General features: G+C 56.3%; 1 protein-coding gene across 3 annotated transcripts; it reads right to left on the reverse strand.

The window, feature by feature from the left end:
- Positions 1–1,369: 1,369 nt before the first annotated feature.
- Positions 1,370–10,284, reverse strand: LOC134524986 (uncharacterized). 3 transcript variants are annotated; one of them, XR_010073652.1, is made up of 4 exons: positions 9,998–10,284; positions 8,795–8,930; positions 7,755–7,876; positions 1,371–3,363 (listed from the first exon to the last, which is right to left on the reverse strand). XR_010073652.1 is itself a non-coding variant. In XM_063355347.1 (2 exons), the coding sequence occupies exons 1-2, from the start codon at positions 6,193–6,195 to the stop codon at positions 3,091–3,093; spliced, it is 984 nt and encodes a 327-aa protein (XP_063211417.1). In that variant the 5' UTR covers positions 6,196–7,348; the 3' UTR covers positions 1,372–3,090. The 3 variants fall into 3 exon arrangements, 1 of the variants encoding a protein (XP_063211417.1); XR_010073653.1 differs by lacking the exons at positions 7,755–7,876; positions 8,795–8,930 and having other exon boundaries at positions 1,370–3,363; XM_063355347.1 differs by lacking the exons at positions 7,755–7,876; positions 8,795–8,930; positions 9,998–10,284 and adding an exon at positions 5,485–7,348 and having other exon boundaries at positions 1,372–3,363.
- Positions 10,285–24,170: the final 13,886 nt, after the last annotated feature.

Raw genomic sequence — 24,170 nt, forward strand, 5'->3', positions numbered from 1 at the left:
TGTGAGGTCACTGGTCCCTGCGCAGATGACAGGCCAGGAGCTGTCGCCTGGCTTGTGGATGTCTTTGCGATGGCACTGGTGCCTGAGGAGCCCAGGAGAAACATGTCTTGTGTTGGGTATTTTGAGGTCCCAGGTGCCTGAGAATCTGGTAGGCCAGGACTGGGCACCCATCTTGTGTAGGTGTTTGCAAGGTCACCTGTGACCGTTCCGCTGACAGGCCAGGAAGAGGCCCATGGGTTGTGTAGGTGCTGGTGAAGTCACTGCTGCCCGCGTACCTGGTAGGGCAGGAGCAGGAACATGGCCTGTGATTTCCCCACTGCCTGTGTAACTTTTAGGCAAGGAGCCGGTGTATGGTTTGTGTGGGTGCTTCTGATGTCATTAAAATGGACCTCTCCTTGACAGAACACATCAGAGGTTGACTCAGCATCAGAGCCATCTGACTTTAACTTCTCAAGTGGTTTGATCACTCTCCTCACGGTAACTGAGGTCCATGGGAGTCAGCACCAAATACATCACAGGGTCGTTAAAATGCAAAAAGCTCTGATGAGCCATGCCTTTCCCCATAAGATTCTTCAAGTCTTCAAGTCTTGTACAGCTGGTTGGAGAGGTTTCAGGACTTTAAAGAGGGAGATTTCAATGAGCATCTAAAGGGAAAGGACTTTTTGAGATTTTTGGTTTCTTTTGTCAGTTTTTTTTCCCAGCTGACAGAATACGTGCTCGTATTTTTTTAAATGTGGAAAACAATTCCTCAGCTTCTCAGGCAGACCTCAGTTGCTCGACACCCCAGTTACCTGATGCCTTTCCCTGGGACTGGCAGCCAGCACATGAGAGCTGAGGGACACCAGAGCCCCCAGCAGCTGCACAGGGAGGCTGGGCAGAGGGTCAGGGCATCTGCACTGGCAAGAGGCACCTGGGTCCCTGCAGCTGGGGACATTTGTGTCCTGTTAAATGCATCGCATCTGAAAATCTGAAAATCACTTTCCCTTCCAAATGGAGACAGCACACCAAATCGCCCCTCTAAGTCTGCAACATTAAAACACAACTAAACCAAACAAGGAGGATGAGAACCGCATGAAAGGCTGAGTCACCATCCCTGAATGTGTTTAAGACTCGTTTAGATGTGGTGTTAAGGGAGTAAGGGAGAACTTCGTAGAGTGGAGCTGATGCTCGGACTCAATGATCCCAAGGGTCTTTTCCAACCTAAATGATTCTATGATTCTATGGCCCAGGTGCTGTGTAGCTAGGGATTGTTTACTTATCCCACGCTTTGCCGCCAGGGAGAGCGATGAGAACTCCAGGGCTCCTTCCAGGTGCTGCGTCCGCACGTCCTTCGGCATCCACAATTCCCCCTTCTTCATTTACTACAAAAACAGTGGCCAAGGTTTTATCTGTAAGACGCTGTGCACACCGTAGCACACAGGGAATACAAAGCATAATGCACAAGAATATGCTTATACAAAAAAGCAAGAATTTGAGAGCTGATTGCAACCATCCAGTTAAGCCCCAACTGTTAAAAAGGTTATCCAGCCATCCCCAACTTCCCCCCATTCGTAATTTCTGCACATTTTGCTCTAACTGTTGTATACTTTTATGGATTGATTCAGAGTGGTCTGATAAATTCATACAGCACGTGCCATCAAAATCTTCACATCCATGGCCATGCGCTAATAACAGAAAATTGACGGCTGCTCTATTTTACAGAGTTGCATGGCGTACTGAATCTACATCTAATAAAAGGCCAGGAAGAGCTACTGAAGTAGCCTTACTTTGTTCCACAAGCCAACAACCTAGCTTTTTTTAAGAGCGTTAGGGCTTTTGCAGAAGCCACACCGGGAGCAGAGAAAGAAGAAATGGCAACCACAGGTGGCTGCCAAAAGTGTACCCGGTAATCAAGAGGGGTGACCTTTTGGAGATATGTTGCGTTTCGAGAGCATTTGGCAAAGTTAAAACACTTACGAGCATCCATCTGAATTTAGCCTAGAATACCAACCTCCTGTGGCTCTAAAGGCAGGGGAGAGAATAATTTATTTGCCCAGTAGAATCTACTGAGGCAATCTGTAGGTTAAGACTTTGTGATAACCAAGGGTCAAGGTCGTCCTTTTTGACAGGGACATGTATGTGGCTTGGATCCATTCCAGAAAGCTGCTGACAGCACAAACGACCCTGGGAAAACAATCGTGGTAACATTTCAGTCATCATAGTTACTGTTTTGGAAAAGGTACGTGGCAAAACTACCCACTCTAATGCAGTCGGGCTCTTTGCGAGTGCATCATCCCACTGTCCTATCAGGGCGTAAGGTTGAAATTCTTGTAGGAAGGTGTTCAACGTGTCTTGCAGCAGTAGTAGACTATATCTTACCTGCAACGTGCTGTAATGCCTTCTGAGCTGTTGGGGTTAATGAACATAGAACTTATGGGAGGGGGGGGACGACAGAGACAGCGCTCCAGGGCGTCCCCTGTATCTTCAAAGTGCACTCATCTCTCTCTCCCTCTCTCCGGCCCGAGACAGACCCCTTATATCCTGCACCGGATTGAGTGGAGAAGTACAGGCTAGAGTCGCTGCACGTGTGGCCAGCGCATGCAGCGAGTCCCACCAGACTCGTGATCCGGCTTTGCTAACGGCGGCTGTCTGATACGTGACCACATTGTTGTAATCCCTTCTTGTTATCTTCTTCTGTGAAGGTCAGGTTCTCATGGATACACACGCAGTTTTTACAGCAACATATTCTACAACTCGTACCAGGGTACGATGCAAAGCGGCATCTACAACTGATCGTATAATGCTTATTAAACACGGCAAACAGCGTACTAAACATAACAGACAAATTCCTTCCACACAGGCAAACGAGTATAATTTGCTTCAACCAACCCCACCCCCAAGTCCATCCAAAAAAGATTGCACCCAGTGGTCTCCACAAGTTGCTGGTTGGGTCGGTGCCGTTCTTGCAACTGGGCATGGATGGATTTGGAGTGGTCACTTAGATTCATACAACACAGTCCTTTAAAATCTTGACAACCATGTCTGTGAGCTGAAAGCAAAAAGTCAATAGCAGCTCTGTTTTGCAGCGTCGCATGTCGACTACTATCTCCATCAGCAATAACTCAGAAATAGCCGTACCAGTAGCATTGCTAAACTTATCCTTGGCAGCAAGAGAGTCCTTGTTCTCAAGAGCACATGCGGACTCCCTGTTCTTCCTGGTACAGTTTTCTCACTGTGCTTTGATCTTCTTCCACAACTGCGTCCATGCCTGCTCGTTGGGACTCCGTAGACCGAACCAGGATAGCAGACGCATTCAATCCTTTTGGCTTTGCTGTTGCCTGTAAGGGCGCACACACCGGGCTGGAACCCACCGAGGTCCCGTTCCTGTGGAGACACAAGCATAGCCTCTCCCCCACGTTATCAACTGCTATGGACCCTCCATAATTCCTCATTCTAAATTAGGTACTAGCACTTGAGCTTTACCCTCGCTATTGTGTTTGTCCACTCGCAAAGATGAATAATGTCGGCTAATGGTTGACTCAGCACTGTCAGATAAATTCAAAAAATTGAGTACATACAATGCCTTTGCCAAGCCTTCCTGTGGTGAGAGAGACTCAACTCCCCCTTTTTGGCACAACAACATGCCTTTTAACGAACTATGCGATCGTTCTACAATGCCTTGGCCGGTAGGGGAGTGCGGAATGCCCGTAAGGTGCTTGACCCCCCAATCTTGAAAGAATTTTTGAAGGCGGAGGGAGATGTAAGCTGGGCCGTTAGCCGTCTTAACCGTAGGGGTGACACCTAGAGCAAAAGCTAGAGTAAAACGTTTGATAACATCGTGAGCTTTTTCACCAGTAGGACAAGTGGCATGTATGGCTCCGGAGAAGGTATCTATAGAAACATGGATGTATTTAAGGCGTCCAAATTCGGAAAAGTGAGTTACATCAGTTTGCCACAGCTCAAGAGCAGTAAGGCCTCGTGGGTTAACGCCAAAGGGTGATGAACTTGTATATAACCGCTGGCAATCTGGACAGGCAGCAACGACATTTCTTGCATGCTAGGGCATCAAGGAAAAGGTTTTTTGCAACGCTTTTGCATTCTGATGGAAAAATGCATGAGAGATTCGGGCTCGCTCTATTACCTGGGGCACTACTTGAGCTGTGAGAGTTAATGCATCAGCTCGTCCATTGCCTTCCACTAGGGGCCCTGGAAGGGCGGTGTGAGCTCTGATGTGCAGGATCAAATAAGGATGCTGTCTATTGTTCAGCAAATGCAAAAGCGTTGACAGTAGAGTAAAAAGTAAGGGGTTGGAGACTTCCCTTAAACAAGCATTTTCTATGCGGGGTACAAGTCCCGCAACAGAGGCAGAATCAGTTATTATAGTGACAGGAGCGTCCCATTTCTGGAACACTCGTACAGCAGCGGCGAGCTCTACGATTTGTGGGGACCCACTAGTTCGGCGTACATCAGAATCCCACAATTTACTCTGCGGGTCTTGCCTTCCTACGACTGAGCAGCCGGTTCGTCCAGAACCATCAGTAAAGACAGTCAAAGCTTGTAAAGGCACATGACTCACTTTCGGGGCTACATACAAAATAAAATCTTTTCGTAAGAGTCTATGGCTAGGGCTATGAATATCTGTTTGTCCCGGGTGGTCAACAGTCGCTGTTTGAAACATCACTGAGGTTTGTAGAAGCCATTGCAGCACTTGCGTGGCTATTGGTAAGATAATACGGGAAAACTCCTGCCCAGCTAATAGCATAAGCCGTTGTCTTCCTTTTGTGATCAACATAGCAAAGCATTCTGGGCGAGTTACCACTGTCTTATACAGCTGCTGAGAAAGGAAGACCCATTCAATAATGATCAAAGGGTCAGAACGAGTCTCATCCCACTGATACGTTAAGGCATACGGTTGCACAGCGGGATTTAATATCACCATTTGGAAAGGTAGGCTCGGACACACGCCATCCGCTTGACGTGAGGCTAATGCTTTAGAAAGCTTTGCCAAGGCCGACTGCGCTTCTGGGGTTAGACTCCTAGGTGACAAAAGATCTGAGGTCCCTGTTAACAAAGAAAATAATGGACTTAACTCGTGACTTGGTACCCCCAATAGTGGACGAACCCAATTAATGGCCCCTAAGAGCTTCTGTACATCATTAAGGGGTTTAATATCTGCTTGAATTTTCACTTGTTGCAGGATAATTTTTTGTTCTGTGCTCCTCCATCCCAAGTACTGCCACGGCTCCTTCTGGTGTACTTTTTCAGGCGCAATTTGTAACCCGGCAAGTTTTACTTGACGCTATGTAAACTGCAGAGCTGCTTGCACAGTCTCTCGTGACTCTGCTGACACAAGGATATCGTCCATATAACGGTATCTTATAGCATCAGCAAACCTTTGCCGAACGGGAGATAGGGCCTTTGCTGCAAACCACTGGCACGTTGTGGGGATATTTTCCATCCCCTTGGGAGAACTGTCCAATGACAGCGTTCACAAGGTTCACTTACCTTGATAGATGGCACAGAAAATGCAAATTTGGGGGCATCCTCAGGATGCAACGGGATTGTGAAAAAACAATCTTCCAAATCAATGATAGTGAGGCACCAATTTCGGGGGACCATAGTGGGTGAAGGCATACCGGGTTGTAGAGTACCCATATCTTCCACTGCAGCATTAATTTTTCTTAGATCATGTAAAAGTCGCCATTTGCCCCTTTTTTTCTGGATTACAAACACAGGCGAATTCCACGGACTGGTCGTTGGGACTATATGGTCTTCTCGGAGCTGTTCTTCAACTGGCTGATGAAGGCGGCGCAACTTTTCGCGTGACAAGGGCCACTGTTCCACCCAAACGGGGTTATTAGATTTCCAGGTTAACTTTAAGGTGGCTTGCGCCACAGTGGCCCCTAAGACAAATTTGACCCAATCTGTATTCCCCAGTGGCTCATACAGTCGCCGCCCCATAAAGTAATTGGCGTAGTTAACACAAAAGGACGGAATGGAGAAGTGTAGGGTCCTGCACCTGGGAAGGAAGAATGCCAAACACCAGTATATGTTAGGGGCGGACATGCTGGGAAGCAGCTCTGAGGAGAAGGACCTGGGGGTCCTGGTAGACAGCAAATTATCCATGAGCCAGCAGTGTGCCCTTGTCGCCAAGAAGGCCAATGGCATCCTGGGCTGCATAGGGAAGACTGTGGCCAGTAGGTCGAGGGAGGTCATTCTCCCCCTCTACTCTGCACTGGTGAGGCCACAACTGGAGTACTGCGTCCAGTTTTGGGCTCCCCAGTTCAAGAGGGACAGGGCACTACTGGAGCGAGTCCAGCGTAGGGCAACCAAGATGATTATGGGACTGGAGCACCTCCCTTATGAGGAAAGGCTGAAAGAGCTGGGACTCTTTAGCCTGGGGAAGAGAAGGTTGAGGGGGGACCTGATTAACGTTTACAAGTACCTAAAGGGTGGGTTTAAGGAGGACGGAGCCAGGCTCTTTTCAATGGTTCCCAGCGACAGGACAAGGGGCAAGGGCACAAGCTAGAACATAGGAAGTTCCGTTCAAATACACGGAAAAACTTCTTTACAGTGAGGGTGACAGAGCACTGGAACAGGCTGCCCAGGGAGGTTGTGGAGTCCCCTTCTCTGGAGATTTTCAAGACCCGCCTGGATGCAGCCCTGAGGGATGTGCTGTAGGCAATCCTGCTCTAGCAGGGGAGTTGGACTAGATGATCTCTAGAGGTCCCTTCCAACTCTGAAGATTCTGTGATTCCGTGATTCCGTGAATGAGGCAGCACGATTCTCGGGCCCCTGGGTCTGAATTAGGTGTTTGCTCTGTAAAGGCAAAGCATTCCCGCCAATGCCCATTAATGCCTCCCCCACTTGTACTAACGGCCAGTTCACAGGCCATCTGTCTTCAGAGATGACTCTGACATCCGCTCCGGTGTCCAGAATACCACTCACGCAAACAGGACCTTTTCCTCGCATCGTCAATGTGCACTGCATCAATGGTCGGCCAGCACTGACGGATTGCGCCCCTAGTATCTGTGGGCTCCCGGCTGAGCCAAAGCCTCCGTTCCCCCTTTGTGTTTGAACAGCTTTCGGGGCACAGGCATCAAAATACACCAATTGGGCTATCCTGGAGCCGCAAGGTAGTGTGCAGGGGGGTGCTGGGGTCCATTTAGTCTCGCAGGATATAACAGAGAGCAATTCACCAAGGCATGCAATACCATATACACATATAGGAAAAACCCCAAAACATCTCTCTATGGTACTGCTTTGAATCTGGTGTCCTATTTCTCTTTCTCTGCTGTTTTCTTGTAGCGCGCATGGCATACTTTTGTGCTAACGTGGCATATTTCCCGTCTAATTATACCTGTTTGGGTTTTCTTTTCTTTTTTCTTTTCTTTTTCTTTTTTATCTTTTTTGTCTTTTTTCTTCTTTTTCTGTTTTTCTTTTTTTTTTCCTTTTTTCTTTTTTTTCTGTTTTTCTTTTTTTTTTTTTTTTTTTTCTTCATCACTTACAACTGACATAAAAGTCTGCCTTTGCAACTAGGGCTCACCCTTAAGTTCCTCATTTTCCTACAGAGCATCCTAGAGATTTTGGCTCAACTCCTTTTCCCGATCGACCATGAGCTTATAGGCAAACAACAAACAACCAGGCATACGCCCTGAACGGGCGAGCCGTTCCCACGAGCGTAAGCGTGTCGGCTGATGAAAACTCCCCCAATATTTCAGGACTTCCATCGGTTCTACGGCCCCTCCTGGTCTATCTACCTGGGGCGCACTCACCTTACGTCTACACATTGTGTATATACAAACTTCTTCACTTGACGGAGTGTCAGCCCCAGTCGCGAACGAGAACAGGACCACACCGGGCAGAACACCTGCTCCAGGGGAGTCACCTAACGACACTGCACACAACAAAAACCAAACAGTAGCACAGATGATGATCAGCAGGTAGAAGCTGGCGCCCACACACACTCACACAGCAGACAAACAAAAACAACACTTCTATCTCAGGGAGATGACTGGGGAGGGGAGGGGGCGAGGCGGGCGGTGGCAGGAGCGAAACGGCTCCGGCTCCGTCCTTCTCTGCTGACATTCTGACAATACACCGCAATACCCCGATTCCGGCTGCGCACGTATAAGCGGTTGATAAGGGGGAACAGATGCGGTACCTGGCGCAAATGGAGAAGGGCTAAGAACGGAGGAGCGCGATAGCGACTTTCGTCGCTGTTGCTGTAAAACGTCCTCCGCAATTGGAGCAGATGCAGGAATAGCTTTAATTGGGGTTAAAGGTGGATAGAAATCAGGTTCAGTCTCTGGATTTATTGGACCAGGATCAAAGGGGTCCCCAGGATCATCCTCAGGGCTATTACAGAATAGGGTAGAGTGAACTTGAGTGCCTCCTTTCCCTTCGCCTTGTTCTGATCTCAGCAAGACCGGGCGACAATCGTCCCCTTGAAAATTAGGAGTTGCGGCGGTTGCCCGAAACGGAGCAGCATCGTTATTGCTTGCAGCTTATATGATATCCTCCCGTTTCCGTAACATCTCTAGAATTTGCTGCCAAGGGGTTAATAATTCAGCAGCAACCTTGTCCGCCTTAGTGGCTCTGGCCCAAAGTTTAACCCCTCTGGCGTCCCACGTTTTTATACGAAAAATAGTGATTGCATTGACACCATCGCAATTAACGGACACCCATTTCAGTATCTTTTTTAAGGTCTGGAGGCTCGTATATACATGATGTTTCCGCAAGAGTCCCTCCATTAGTCCTAGTACTGACTTTTCTTCCCAAGATATGTTACTCCCCATAGCTCCCCACAGCTCACCTCTCTTGAAGAGATGCCTGAAGCCGGCTCCTGCTTCCTTTCAGCAGCACTTAAGTTCTGTGGGGCTTGACACCCGTCAAACCTCGTTAATCGCTCCGTCTCACACGGGGCACCATTGGTGGCAATTAGGCACGGACTCCGTTTGGTGCACAAACGAAAACGCTTTATTTTAGGCAGCAGCCTCTTTAAATACCCTCTGCTACAGAGCTAGCAATTTCCCACTGCTACCTCCTTATCATGAGATTACACAGCACATACCACACATATCACAGCCCATACATGCTGTAAACCAAGACAAGCTATTCATCTTTAGCAACCCGGCCGGCCTTCAGCGCTCTCTCCTTTTCTCCTTCGTCTCGTGGCCCAGGTGCTGTGTAGCTAGGGCTTGTTTACTTATCCCAGGGTTTGCCGCCAGGGAGAGCGAGGAGAACTCCAGGGCTCCTTCCGGGTGCTGCGTCCGCAGCTCCTTCGGCATCCACAGAACGGGGCTGGCTGCAGTGCTGCGCCTGCAAGTGAGCGCCTCCCACGCACAGGAACACCAGGAGCGACACAACACACTCCCTTTTACGTGGCACGGTGATTTATGATCAAAGCGCAACAAATTGCTGCTCCTGAGCACTGCCGCACAGTTTGCACGTGCAAACCTAGAGGTGCCCAGGCAGTTCATCGTGCTGGCCCCGTTCTTCTTCCAGATGCACCAGGAAGGGACGCCTCAGCCCTAACAAGAGGCAGCAGCCACCAGCTGTGCATTAACTGTGGGCAACATTCAGAGAGCCACCCCCACTCTTGTAGAAGCCGACACACGCACCGCGGGCATCTTACGGACGCGCATTTAGCCCAGAGTGCTTCCAGGGTGTTCGGGGACAGCAGTTCAGTGTTCAGCTACAGCAGAGCAGAGCGGGAGGAAAAGCAGAGCCAAGTACCAGCTGCTCATTCCCACGAAGGCCACCGCCGCCTCCCCCCGCCGCTCTCAGCGCGCACGGAGCGGCCACGGAGCACCCGGCCCCGACCGCCGCCAGCCACGCAGGGACGGAGCTCCGCTCCTCGCCCGCCCGCTCTGCGCCGGCCTCCCCGCCCCGAGGCGAAGGAGCCCGGGCAGGCAGGAGGGCGACGCGACAGCCGGTGGCACGGCGGCAGCGGCTCTCCCGCACCCCAGGGCGCCCCGCCCCGCCCCGCAGCCGGCCCGGCCCCTCCGGCACTCACCTTCTCCCACCAGCCACGGCCTACGGGCCCCTCACGCCGCGGCCCCCCCGCGCGCTCGGCTTCCTCCTACGGCGGCGCGCGAGGGACAAGCGCGGGAGCGGCGGCGGCGCGCGCCTGCGCGGGAGGGTGCGGGCCGCGCGCCGCCCTGAGGCGAGTCCTGCCGCCGGGGCGCGGAGGGAGAGAGCGGGGTGAGGGGCGGCCCTGGCGGGCTGTGCGGGAAGAAACCCAGAGCCAGGGGGCTCCGCAGCGGCTCCGTGCCCCCGCGGCCCCGATCCGGGGTGCCCGCAGCCGCCGCCATCCGTTTGTTTGTCGATATTTCTCCCGCCGGTCCCTCCCCTGCCCGGCTGCAGGGATGCTGGGGGGGGCCCCGTCGCCCGGCAGTGCCTCCGTGCTGCTCCTTCCTTCTCTGCGCGTTTATGTACGTTAGATGCATTTATATATGATAGCTACATATTAAAAAAAAATGGGGAGAAAAGGCTGGCTAGAAGCTCTCGTGGGCTGATGCCCCCCCCACAGCAGCGTGTGTGTCCCCCCTAAAAATAGGAATAAAACATAGAAAATGGCTGCAGTGCATTTCTAGGGGAGTCCCCACTCCCAAGGCCCTGGCCCAGAGCCCCCCAATTCCTCCCCGCCCCCCTCCCCGTGTCTATTACAAAAGTGGAAAGGTGAATACCAGAGATTTTGCAATAAGCGAGGTGCTAGATGTTGGATCTATATTTTGGAACAGATACCCTGTTTCTGCAGGATCTGGTGTTAGGACTGGCAGAATATAGAAAAAACCCAACAAAAAATAGGGTCAAAGGCTTTTTATTAGTCAAATAAGAAATCACTTTCTGGAGAGCAGCTGTCCCTGCCCAGCTGCCCGGCTCCTGGGTCTGTCCCGCGGGGGCCTTGGTGCGTGAGGGAGGTGGCAGTCGGACGAGTCGCTCTTGCTCTCCGCTGCCTTGTGCGGCCCGGGCTGGTGCTGTGCTGGCCCTGTCAGGCAGCAGGGGTGTCAGGAGAGAGCAGCGTGAGCTGGGGTGGGGGCAGTGGGGGGGACACGGGTGGGGAAAACCCAGCACCTCGTGGGTGCCCTGCCCTCCCCGCTGTCCCCTTCACACCCATGGGATCCTCTCCCCAAGCCAGCCCCGGCCGTACCCTCTTTGTCTGTGAGCACGGGACTGCCCAGCTGCTCCCTGGACATGCAGCCGTCCTTTGCCAACAGGTCCCCCACGTTGCACTGGGAATGAGAGAGCGGGCTGGCTGAGCCACGGGGCCGAACTCGGCATCCCTTGGCAACCCTCCCACGGCCAGCTCTCCCTGGGGAAAGTGAGGCACAGATGCCCCCCCTGCCCCCGCAGAGGCTCAGCCTCAGTCGCCCCCGCCATATCCCTACCTTTGTCATCCCTACCTTGTTGGGGAGCAGGAGCGGCCGGAGGCGCCGGGGGAGCTGGAGGTCCTGGCGGCGCTGCAGCGGGGTGGTGACAGTGTGCCGGCCCCCGCAGCTCCGCGGCACGGTGGGGTACTTGACCTCGGGGGGCGGCTGCCTGTGGGACGGGGTAGGCGGATGCTCAGTGCCCGGCACCGTGGCAGCCCGTGCTTCAGCCTGCTACGCCAGGGAGGGGGCCAGGGGCTGCTCCCCGCTGGGGTCTGTCCCTCCCGGCTCCCCTCCGCCTGCTGCAGGAGACCCCCCAGCCGTCCTGCTGGGTCTGCTCTTTCCCCGCAGCCCCCGGGAGCTGGCCGTGGCAGTGGCAGGTCCCTGCACCCCACGCCAAGGACAGCAGGAGGCAGGAGCTGGGCTGTCCCGGCTGCAGCGCTTGATTTCAGCAACTTGTTTCAGAGAAGGAACCTGACCTCCCTAAGCCCGAGGTCAGGCTGAGACCAGACACAACTCATCCCATGTGGCTTCAGCGCCCTTGAGACAGAGGCTTGGGCCAGATGGGCAGCGAGGGGGGGCTGTAAAGCCCCACAGAGGCGGGGTAAGCACAGCTGACCCTCTGCAGCACAGCTCTGCTCCCCTGCCCTGCCCAGGTCCGCCCGGACCCCTGCACCCCCACCTGGGGAAGAGCTCTCCCTCGCCGGGGCCAGGCCACCCTGCACCCCAGTGGGACGGGGATGGGTCCCCGTGTCCCCTACCTGTGGTCGTGCTGCTGTTCCTGCTCTGTCTTGAGAATGGGACGGGGGTGCTCGGCGAGGCGGGGGGACAGCGGCGGCAGGGATGGGATGGTCACGATGTGCCTGGGGAGGGCAGGAGCCGTAGATGGGTGACGGGGCAGTGCCCACGGCAACCCCTGCTCCCCGGGGAGGGCTCTGTGTCCCCCTGCTCCCAGGCAGGGCCGCGAGGGGGCTGGGCAGGGTCAGACCCCCCAGGCAGAGCCCCGAACCCCTGTGCCTGGCACGGCGGGGCACTGCCAGCACCCATCGCCCCCCCGGCCCGCCCACAGTGCCAGGTGCTACTCACGGGCCAGGCACCGACATGTCGAGGGGCCGGTCGCAGGAGAGGCAGTGGAAATGGGTCAGCAGCGGGCTGGAGTGGGGAGAAAAGGGCTGGGTGAGCTCCTGGGGGGGACACAGGCAGGCAGCTCGCAGGCAGCAGCGAGGTGTCCCTGAAGGCGCCGCTCTCCCCATTGCACTCACTTCTTAATCCCAGCTGCATCATCAGCCCCTGCCTGTGAGCCCTTCTGGAGCTGCTTCAGGTTGCTCTCCCAGTGCCCCTCCAGCTGCTTCTGCAGAGCCCCCAGCTCCTGGCGGTCCAGCTGTGGACAGGTGCCCCCCCTCAGCCAGCTGCCCCGCGATGGGACGGTGGTCCCCGGCTGGGACAGCTGGCAGAGGGATCCTCGGAGGGATGCCAAGCCCTCAAGAAGCAAGTTTTGCGCGGCAGAGACGAGACACCCCTCACCTTGGAGGCCACCTCTTCACGAAGCTGTTGCTGGACCTTCTCCTGGCCCGTCTGCCGGCTCAGCATCTCCTCGAGCATCTCAGTCAGCCGCTCCATCCTTGCGTCGAACTCGCTGCGGTTGACTTTGCCAGCCAGGCTGGTTTTGTCTGCTTTCTAGCAAGAGGGAAGGGCAGGAGAGCGGTGGGGAAAGGACGAAGGTAGCCTAGGCAGGGCCAGCTCGTGCTGGGAGGAGAGGGAGAAGTGGCTACGTGGCCCTGCTTGCCCCATCACCCCCATGGGGCTGGTGCCAGCAGCCAAAGGGTCCCGTGGGGAGACAGAGGGACCTGGCGAGGGAGCCGCGGCCAGTCTGGAAATCTTCCCTCCCCCCGGCAGGTTCTGCCACCAAGCAGCCAAGGGACAAGGGGTGATTGTCACCCTGCCTGGGACCCCCTTGGCTGGTGCTGGGGACCCTCGAGGCCATACCACATCGAGTGCCAGCATCAGGTCATTCTTGTCCGCTTTGCCCTTCACCAGCTTCTCCAGGGACTGGAACAGAGCCTTCCAACACAGAAAGCACCCCATGATGCCACGGCAGCGTCGGAGCTGCCTCCCGGCCAGCTCAGCACCCCCCATCTCCCACCCCGCTTAAAAACCTGCGGGAAAGGGACAAATCCCTGGTGGTGCCCAGGCTCTGCCTGGAGGATGCTCTGACCCCGTGGGGCTTTCAGCCACCCACCTTGGTATCTTGCTGCTGCCGCTGACTGTCACGCAGGAGGTTCCCCACGACGGAGCTGAGCTTTTCGTAGCTCCCTTGCACCTGCACAAGGGTGGCCTGGACGCGCTTCGGCACCTCCTCATCCTGCTGCAGGGAGGAAGATGACAAGGCGGTGCTGTGCAAGGGGGGACTGGCTGCCCCGTGGGGACAGAGCCAGGTTACTTGGCCGCTGGCCAAAGGCTCTCGGTGCCAGCAGGACATTTGCACCAAGGCTTTCATTTCCTTCCGTGCTGCTGACGTGTACAAGCCAATGTGGGGAGCAGCGAGGGGCTCCCCCATGTTACAGCAAAGCACGACCAGCCAGGGGAGTCCCGGCAGCCCCCTCCCAAGCCCCCCATGCCGCCACCTCCCTACCTGGCTCTGCCTCGGCAGCTGCCTCAGCACCTTGCCCACCGCCCGCCGGGACATTAGGGAGTCCACCACCTCCTGGAGCTTCTCGTAGCGCTGCAGGAGCTGCCCCACCTGCGCTCCGGTGTCCCCACAGCAGGCAGGGCATGCTGCCTGCGCCTCTGCCTGCTCCTGCCCTGCGCTCTCCGTCGCCTTCAGCTTGTCCTGCTGCAGGAAGGGGAGAAGGAATCGGCTCTCAGATGGAACGCATGCAGCCAACAAGCCAAGGTGCTGTGGAGGCTTGATGGCTGCAGCCGGCCAGGGGCCGTGGCCGGGAACCCTGCCAGGACCCCCCCACCCAGCCGGCGGGCAGTGGGAGCACTCCCCCTAGACCTCACCTGAGCCTGCATCTGCTTGGCCACCTGTGTCACCAGCTGCTTCAGCGTGGCCTCGGTCATGTCCTGCTGCTCTCCCAGCTCCTTCAGCTCACGCTTTATCTTCTCTAATTCCAGCTCCTTCAGCCCCAACACCTCTCGCTTTAACTCCTGCAGCATGGACCTGGCCAGCAAGATGGGCGCACCGGCAGGCTTAGCCTCATCAGGGCCACTCAGGGGGCTGTCCCTCGCCCCCCAAACTGGGCTGGTCGCAGCCACTGGGCTCCCTTGCAGCCCCATGGGGTAGCAAACCCTCTCCCGTCCTTTTACCCCAGTTGCAGGGCGATCCGGTCGCTGCCATCTGCTCTCCAGTCCGCTCCGGCCACCCACAACTTTGCAAGGGCATCCTCCAGCTGCCTGATCTGGGAACGGCGGTGGTGGCAGAGTCAGGGCATGGCACCCCGTGCTGTCCCTTTGCGGGGGGGCCCTTTGGCTGCCCCTCCCTCTCCCAATCCCCCCTGGCATCCCTGCAGCCCCCTCGGGGACTGCCACCGGCTCACCTTCTCCTTCACTTCCTGCAGCTCGCTGGCGAGGCTCTGCAGGGAGGACACCTGACCCCGGAGGGCGATGCTGTTGTCATCTAGAGGGACATGGTCCAAGGGGACATGCTGTCAGTGAGGCGGTCTCGCCCTTGGGGCCAGCCTCTGAGCACGATGCGCCCCCAGCCCAGGGTGTTCCCACGCTAAAGACCCCCCACCAGCCCCCTCAGGGTTCCTACCTCTCTCTGGGAAGAGCAGGTGCGTCTGCTCACGCACGGCGTGGTCTGACTTGGTGGCTTCCGGGTGGGCCACCTGCTTCTTCGGGTGGCCAAGCTGCCCAGACTGGCCGAGAGCCTCCACCATCTCCATGCCATGGCCAGAGGTACTGCTGAAGGCTGAGGACCCCCAGGGCATTGCTGGCTCTTGCAAATGGGACATGCCGGGAGATCCTGGCTGCACCCCTGGGGTGGCTGTCCCGGTGCCAGGGGACCGAGTCTTCTCTCCTGGGCTGGTGGTCTTTATGCCAGGGAATGCTGGCTGCGTGCCCGGGGTGGTGATTTGGGTGCCGGGGTACCCTGGCTCCATCCCCTGTGTGGTGCTCTGGGCGCCAGGGGACCCTGGCTGCATGCTGGGGGTTGTGGCGCTGGCATCAGAAATGCTCTTCCCATCTGAAGGAGCGCCTGCCGCCTTCTCAGGGCTCACTGGTGCTCTGTGTGTCCCTGCTTGCGTCTCCTCGGAGCCAGGCTGTGTCCCGGGAGCCCCCTTGCTTGTGCTGGGCTCAGGTTGTGCCCCTGGTTCCTCCGTCCCCGGCACGGAGCTTGCCCCGTGCTGGGTGTCCACGTCCGCCTGGGGGGACTCGGTGGGGGAAGAAAGGCTCCCACTGCCCTCCTGGGAAGAGGAGGCCAAGGGGAGCAGGGTTACAGGCAGCCATGCAGCGGCAAGGACAGAGCCCAGGCCCCCCCGCCATGTCCCCACTGCCTGTCTCCAAGGCACCGCCTCCCGGGGCCAAACTCAAGGACACCACGAGAGCCCCAAGGCAAAGGCTGCCCCCCCCGCACAGAGCCCCGCGTCCCACGGCTACAGCCTCCTGCAACCTCCCCAGCCCCCTTAGTGCTTTGCTGGCCTCGGGGCCGGCAGCGTCTGAGCAGTCGAGCCTGGGGAGCGGCAAACCCTCCCTGACTCCCCGGGCCACGGCAGCGAGGCCTTTTGCTCTCCAGCAAGGGCATTCGGTGCTCCAGGCCTGCTGCCCAGACCCGCTTCCCAGCCCAAGGGGCTGCGCTGGTGTTTCAGGAGCAGCAGCCCCCGGCGGGATTTGGAAACCATCTCACAGTGCCAAATGCTGGGATCTGCCCCCTCCTCCTCCCGCTTCTGCTTCGCTGCCCGCCAGGCGAGCCACCCCCCAGCACCTCCCAGCCCACCATGCTGCGCACCTCCTCCGGGACTGGGCTGAGTCTCCGCATTTCCTTCAGGCTTTTCTGGGGAAGGAAGGGATCAAGGGCTCAGCCCGGCCACGTAGCTGGCAGGGACGGCACCCTCGGGGACAGGACCCCCCAGCATCACTGCCCAGCACCCACCACCCATGGACCATGCCCCAGCACAGGAGGGACGGTCCCCCCAGGGGAGCTGGGGACACAGCTACCTCCTGTCTCAGTGCAGGATCCAGGACCCCCCGCGGCCATACTTCACCACGACACTTCTTGTGAGGGGGGCCTGGCAGCTGGCTGGCGGTGTCCTGGAGTTTCCCCTGGAGCAGGGAGAGGACAGGGACACCAGTCTGGCTGTGGGAGCGGATGTCAAAGGAGCATCCACACCTTGCCTTGGGCACAAGGGAGAGGGGCGCTGGGAAGGGCTGTGCCCGGGGGCTGTGGCTGTGTTGTCCGGGGCAGAGCTTTATCTCCCTCCTTCCCAGCTCCCACGTGTCGTGTCGTGCCTTTTTTGATGGCTCTTTGGTTGCAAAGTGCCTGAGCATCCCTTTGGGTGATGCCCACAGTTCCTTCTAGCCCCAGCCTGAGCTGCAGGCAGCGGTGCCCGTTTCTGCCCTCCCTGGGGCCGTGCTGGCGGGCAGAGGGTGGGGAGCTCTGGGTGGGGGTGGCTGAGCTGCCCTGCTGCCCTCCTTGGGACATCCTTCCCACTCTGCCCTCCTGGTGCCCTTCCTGCTGGGGGACAGGGAGGGCTGATGGCCGCGGGGCAGGGGCTGGGGTGGTGATGGGGAGAGGGGCAGGGAGGGGGCGAGGGCCCAGCTCCCTCTCGGGGCACTGGCGGCAGCTCACCAAGCCGAGTGCCTCCTGCATCGCCCGCAGCTCCTCTTCCAGGTGGGACTGCGCCTCCTTCATCGCGCCCATCTCCTGGAGGAGCTCCTCGGAGAGAGCTGTGGCCTGGCAGAAAGGGGTGGTGGGGGTGAGCCCCAGGAGAGGGTCCCTGGGGACCAGGACCATTGCCGCCGCTGTGGCCTGCCCAGAGCCGGGGGGCAGTGCCAGGCTGGCAGGGCAGCGCGGGCAGCACATCCCATCCATCACATCTTCAAGAGCTGAGATGGGGCAGCAGCTCCCCAGAGACCCCCACCCCAGCCCCGGGGGGGCAGCACAACGGCGGCATGGGCCCCGGAGGACGGGGTGTCGTGCAGGGGAGCACCCAGGGGATGGGCAAGAGCCTCTACCTTGGAGATGCCGCTCTCGTTGGCTTTGATCTTGTCCTTCATCCAGCCCACGTCGGTGGCCACGGAGGCCAGCTGGGGGCTGCTCGTGCTCTCCTGGAGCAAGTCCTTCCCAGGCAGCCGCTCCCCCGGTTCCTGGGGCTGCTGCCCCCTGTCCTGGGCCCTGTCCCCCTCCTTCTCCAGCACAGGGGGTGCCTCTGCAGGCTGGTCCCCCTCCCAGAGCAGGGTCAGGCTGTCCCCCTGCTTCTGGGCGGGCAGGTCCTGCAGGCCCAGGTGCCCGAGCATGGCGAGCAGCAGGCTGCGCAACGCCACGAAGTTGACTGCCCCGAGCTCGGGCGTCCCGATGGCCTCGTCCAGCAGCTGGTACAGGCTGAGCTGGGCCATGGCTGCTGCCCTGCCCAAAGCCATGGAGGCACCTGAGGGGGATGGGAACCTTTCTGCCTGAGGGGGGCCCGGGATGGCTGGAAGGGATGGGCAGTTGAGCCCTTCCTCTTCCTCTTCCTCTTCCTCTTCCTCCTCTTCTTCCTCCTCCTCCTCTGCTGGCTCCTCGCAGCAGAGTGGTCGCACCAGCGGGACGGGTGACAAGGGACAATGCAGCGTCCCCTGTTGCTAGGCGACGCCCCGCCCCCCGCAGCCACCTATCAACGGGGACGCTGCATTGTCCATTGTCACCCGTCCCACCGCGGAGTGGACGCCCTAATGGCGAAGGTGGAAGCAGACAAGAACAACCTGATGCTGGGACTCGATGTGGTGGGACCGGCCCCATGGGGGCGATGGGGCGAGCAGGGCCACGTAGCCACTTCTCCCTCTCCTCCCAACGCGAGAATGTTTCTTCATCTCTGTGCCACGCTGACAGCTGCTCTTTGGGACCTAGCCATTCTGCACACCAGGAATGCTCCCTTCTTCCTAATTTGTCCCTTTTTCCAGTAAGTTCATGAGGAAATAATTTCATGTGTCCTGGGGAGAATTAACCCTGTCCCCGCCAGAACCAGGACATTATCCACATAAATAAGGACATTCCATACCATCTATGCCATGCCCAGATCTTACAGATTCCAAAGAATTGCCACCACTTTCCCCTGTCATGTATATATCTACATATATATTCATGCAGACATAATGCCCTTAGTTTATGGGCCATCCCTCCAAAGTGTTCGTTGAGTTCATTTCATCCATGGCTCTGGGCTCCGTTAGAACAGTCTTTTGGCTTGTTTGATTGCAGCGCATGTCTCACATTCATGGATGACCTGTGCAATAGTGTCCATGGTCAAGGCCACCCCTCGGTCACGAGCCCATCTACATGTCGCATCTCTTCCTTGATGGCCTGAGGTGTCATGGGCCCACCGAGCTATAAAGAGTTCACCCCTATGTTGCCAGTCCAGATCCAGCTGAGCCACTTCAATCCTAGCAGCCCGATCCACCTGCTGCTTGTTCTGATGTTCCTCCGTGGCCCAATTCTTCGGTACATGGGCATCTACGTGGCGTACTTTCACAACCAGATTCTCTGTCCAGGCAGCAATATCTTACCATAGTTCAACAGCCCAGATGGGTTTGCCTCTGCGCTGCCCCTTGCCCTGCTTCCGCTGCTGTAGCCACCCCCACAGAGCATTTGCCACCATCCATGAGTCAGTGTAGAGATAAAGTACCGGCCATTTTTCTCGCTTGGCAATGTCCAAAGCCAGCTGAATGGCTTTCACCTCTGCAAACTGGCTCGATTCACCCTGTCCTTCACTGGCCTCTGGAACTTGTCGTGTAGGACTCCACACAGCAGCCTTCCACTTTCCATGCTTTCCCACCATCCGGCAGGACCCGTCAGTGAACAGGGCATATTTCTTCTCATTTTCTGGCAGGTTATTATATGATGGGGCCTCTTCTGCACGCGTCACCTCCTCCCCTGGTGACATTCCGAAATCCTTGCCTTCTGGCCAGTCCACGATCACTCCCAGAATTCCTGGGCGACTGGGGTTTCCCTTTCGAGTTTGCTGTGTGATCAATGCAATCCACTTACTCCCTGTGGCACCAGTTGCATGATGTGTGGTGGGGACCCTTTCTTTGACCATCCAGCCCAGCACCGGCAGTCGAGGTGCTGAGAGGAGCTGTGCTTCTCTACCAACCACTTCCGAAGCAGCTCGACCCCCTTCATATGCTGCCAAGATCTCTTTTTCTGTTGGAGTGTAGCGGGCTTCGGATCCTCTGGATCCCCGACACCAAAACCCCAGGGGTCGACCTCGGGTCTCCCCGGTGCTTTCTGCCAGAGGCTCCAGGTAGGGCTGTTCTCCCTGGCTGCGCTGTAGAGCACATTTTCAATGGCTTGTCCTGCCCGGACTGTCCCCAGGGCCACTGCATGGACTATTTCCTGTCTGATTTGTTCAAAAGCTTGTCGTTGCTCAGGACCCCATTTGAAATCGTTCTTCTTCCGGGTTACTTGATACAGAGGGCTTACAATTAGATTGTGATGTGGGATATGCATTCTCCAAAACCCCACAATGCCTAAGAGAGCTTGTGTTTCCTTTTTACTAGTTGGTGGAGACATAGCTGCTATGTTGTTGATCACATCCGTTAAATACCCACATAAAAATACCCTCTCGGGAGGTAATCTATACCAAGGATGCATGGAGCCTCTGGGCCAGTCACAATGGGATGCATTTGCCACTCATTCCCAGTTAGGCTCACTTCAGCCTCCATCCAGTACAGTCAGCTCTTGGGACCCCCCTGTCACCCCAGAAATACAGATGGGTTCTGCCCCTCTGTAGCTTGATGGTATTAGGGTGCACTGTGCACCCGTGTCCACTAGAGCCTTATACTCCTGTGGGTCTGATGTGCCAGGCCATCGGATCCACGCTGTCCAATAAACCCGGTTGTCCCTTTCCTCCACCTGGCCGGACGCAGGGCCCCTCTAATCCTGGTCATACTATCTGGTACTCACTTCTAGCAGAAATGACTTGGAAGTTCCCTCAAGAGGATCAGAAGCAAGATCAGGCCTTCTGCTCTGTCTGGGCAACTGCCCCCTGGAGACCGGGGCGGCACTTTTCCTGGAGGGATCCCCTTTTGTGGTTGTCCTTCCTTGCAACTCCTGTACCCATGTCCACAGCATCGAAGTAGGTTGTCCATCCCACTTCCTCATGTCCTCCCCGTGGTCACGCAGGTAGAACCACAGGGTGCCTCGTGGTGTGTACCCTCTGTACTCTCTCTCTTGAGTGGGGAAACGCCTGCTCCTAAGAGCTGAGACGCTGGCCCGTACAGGTGGGGAGTAGGACATATTCTCTTCAAGTTGCTGGACCTTCCGCGACAGTTTCTCCACAGCTGAGACAAGGGGGGAAGAGAGACTTTCTCCATATGGCCGGAGCCGGCCAGCCACCTCATCCACCCTTGGTCCCTCTTCGCCTTTCCATTCCATTACTGCCAGTGAGTCGGCATATGACGATGGTGCGCTCCGTACAAACTTCTGCCACGTGGGCCTTGTGCATTGCACCTCATCAGGGTCTGTGGGTAAGTCTGCATCATCCGAGTCATAATAAACCATCTCCCGCACGGCTAATTCTCTCAGGCACTGGATACCTCTTTCCATGGTAGTCCACTTCCTTGGTTCCCTGGTTCAGCGGCAGCGGCTTCCACAGAGGGGGTTGGAGTAGCCGTAGTGTCTGTCACAGGGGTTGCAGTAGCCGCAGTGTCTGTCGCAGAGGTTGCAGTAGCCACACTGTCTGTCGGCCTGGTCTCCATCTCTTTCCCCCGAGGGTGCTGCGTACCACTGAGCAGTGCCTGGTAGATACTGGCCAGGGCCCAGCACAGTGCGGTGAGTTGTGCCTCTCCAGAATAGCCACAGCATTTTCCCTTCAGATATTCTACCACTCTGTCAGGGTCCTGTAATTGTTCAGGGGTGAAGTCCCAGACCACTGGAGGCGAGAAGTTCTCTAGATACCTGCCCACGTTGTCCCACATGCCATGCCACCCCTGACTGTCCAGCCTCGGAGCAGATCTCTGCGTGGTAGTCTTAAATAGTCGTTTAACCCTAACCAAGACCTGGAACACGTTCGGGAGACATAACGATAGGACCAGGCTGGTTTGAGCATCCCAAGGATATTCAACATTCTCAAAAGCTGTCATACCTGACCCAAAGGAGAAAGGGAGGCAAAAGAGTTGGGGAAAGTGTCCCCCCGTTTCCCCCCCAGACGGGGTGTAATTATTAATAAATTGTGAGAGACGGTGCCCAATGTACGGGAGGGACAGCAATACCACATAAACACCCCAAAGTAACTGTCTGAACAGTGATGTTATCATATCATAAGCTGATATCGCACAGGACAGTAAAATAATAATCCTGATCCCTCTCCCAGAAGTAGCAACCATCATCGCAGGGAGTACATGAGCCATATAGGAATTTACATAACACAGCCACGGGAACAAACCAAGCAACAATTTACCTAATAAAATAAACGCATACAACAAAATTGTTTTTCCCAGCTCTAGTTGAATTCTGTTGTTATCTCAACCCGTCGATCGCCACGTTGGGTGCCAAAAAGGACTGTCGTGGTTTGGCCTCAGACGGCAACAAAGAACCCCGTGCCGCTCGCTCGGGCCTTCCCAGTACGGGAAGAATCATAAGAAAAAGGCAAAACTCTTGGGTTGAGACAAAGGCAGTTTAACAGAACAGCAAAGGGAACAAGAAAACAAAGAACAACAATCACACGGACAGAGGAACATACAAAGATGATTAGGGAACCGCCGCTCCCCGCCACTCCCTGGACCCTGGACACCCCAGCCCCCTCCAAGCGGAGAAGTCCTGCCCCCTCCCCCGGCAGCTCAGGGTGGGCATGGCTCACATGGCATGGAAGAGCAGGGAGAATTAACCCTATCCCCACCAGAACTATGACAGCTAGAGATAAGGAAAACCTTCTTCCTCATCAGGAGAGACAAACATGGGAGCAGGTTGCCCAGAGGGGCTGCACTGTCTTCATCCTTTAGTATTTTTAATTCCTTACTGGATAAATTCCTTAGCAACCTGGTCTGATCCCATAGCTCATCCTGTTGGGAGCAGCAGCTACAAGCAGAGACCTCCTGAGGTGCCTAAATGCTGAGTAATGCTGATTTCTTCCCCTCTCTCTCTCCCCTTGATGATGGTGGGGGAAGTGCTTGGGTTCCCTGTGACCATGGAAGTGAATGAGAAGCCAGTACAGTCAGATCAACGGCCGCTTCCTTCTCCTGCTGCAGGCAGTGTTGCTCACATGCAGGGCTGCCCCACAGGTACCCCCTAACAGCCTACCTACCCTAACAGGTACCCCCACAGAGCAGCCTCCTCTCTCCTGCACCTGCCTGGCTTTAACCCTTTCCACAAGCCCTGGCTCTGCACCACAAACACTCTGGTGAGAGTCCTCACCCCGCATGGTCACACAGTACAAGCTGCACTCCGAGGATTTTTCCTCCTGGGCGCTTTCCAGCCCAGCCCAGCTCCCTCCAAGCTCTCCCACCTCCCCTCCCACCTCCCCTGCCCTCTCTCCATCTGGGCCAGCCCAGTCTGCGCTGGCCCAACAGCAGAGCCCGCCCCAGGGTGCTGCAGAGCTCTGGGCACTCACTCCACAGCCACAGCCCCTCTGAAGGGCACCGCAGCTGCTGGGGGGCAGAGGAGGGTCAGCCCCAGAGACGGGGGGCATTTGGGCACACGGAAAAGGCAGTCAGTGGGCCCCCGTGTCCTCCTCCCCAGGATATTCTGAGGGGTCTGCAGCCCCTCTGTGCCATCCCTTCTCCCCAGCCCGGTACAAGAGCCCTGGCCCTGGGGACCCTCAGGCAGCTCCTGCCGCCCCAGTGACAGAGTGGCACTGGGACAGCCTGCCCCAGGCTGCTGCAGCCACAAAGGTCTTCTCATTTCCCATCCATTCGGCGCTGCTGCTGCTGGGTCTCAGAAAAAGTAGTTGCCGCTGGTTCATTTATTTTATTTAAACACACAGAGCGCCTGACTCTTCATTTACACAAATCTTTTGTGTCACACAAGACAGGTGGATATTTAAGGAGGGGGGGATGAATAATGATAGGCTCGACCCATCACAACAGATACAGGGAATCATTTGCAGAGGAAGGTACACAATCTATGGCTGATGAAAAAATATCCAATCAGTTTCCTCAGGGCATCCTTGAGCTCCTGATTCCTCATGCTGTAGATGAGGGGGTTCACTGCCGGAGGCACCACCGAGTACAGAACTGACAGCACCAGATCTAAGGATGGGGAGGAGATGGAGGGGGGCTTCAGGTAGGCAAATACTGCAGTGCTGATAAAGAGGGAGACCACGGCCAGGTGAGGGAGGCACGTGGAAAAGGCTTTGTGTCGTCTTTGCTGCGAGGGGATCCCCAGCACAGCCCTGAAGATCTGCACATAGGACACCACAATGAAAACAAAACAGGCAAAGAATAAACAGGCACTGAATAGAATAAGCCCAGCTTCCCTGAGGTAGTCTGAGTCTGAGCAGGAGAGCTTGAGGATCTGGGGGATTTCACAGAAGAACTGGTCTAGGGCATTGCCTTGGCAGAGGGGTATTGAAAATGTATTGGCAGTGTGCAGGAGAGCACTGAGAAAGCCACTGCCCCAGGCAGCTGCTGCCATGTGGACACAAGCTCTGCTGCCCAGGAGGGACCCATAGTGCAGGGGTTTGCAGATGG

Source organism: Chroicocephalus ridibundus, chromosome 18 (genome assembly GCF_963924245.1).
Source record: "Chroicocephalus ridibundus chromosome 18, bChrRid1.1, whole genome shotgun sequence".
Lineage (NCBI taxonomy): Eukaryota > Metazoa > Chordata > Aves > Charadriiformes > Laridae > Chroicocephalus > Chroicocephalus ridibundus.

Excerpts from the sequence above, each read along its gene's own strand:
- LOC134524986 (XM_063355347.1), bottom strand. The coding sequence starts at position 6,195 with ATGACCTCCCTCGACCTACTGGCCACAGTCTTCCCTATGCAGCCCAGG. Across the intron at positions 3,364-5,484 it reads TTTCTGTGCCATCTATCAAG|GAACGGGACCTCGGTGGGTT; the intron begins GTAAGTGAACCT and ends GTGTCTCCACAG.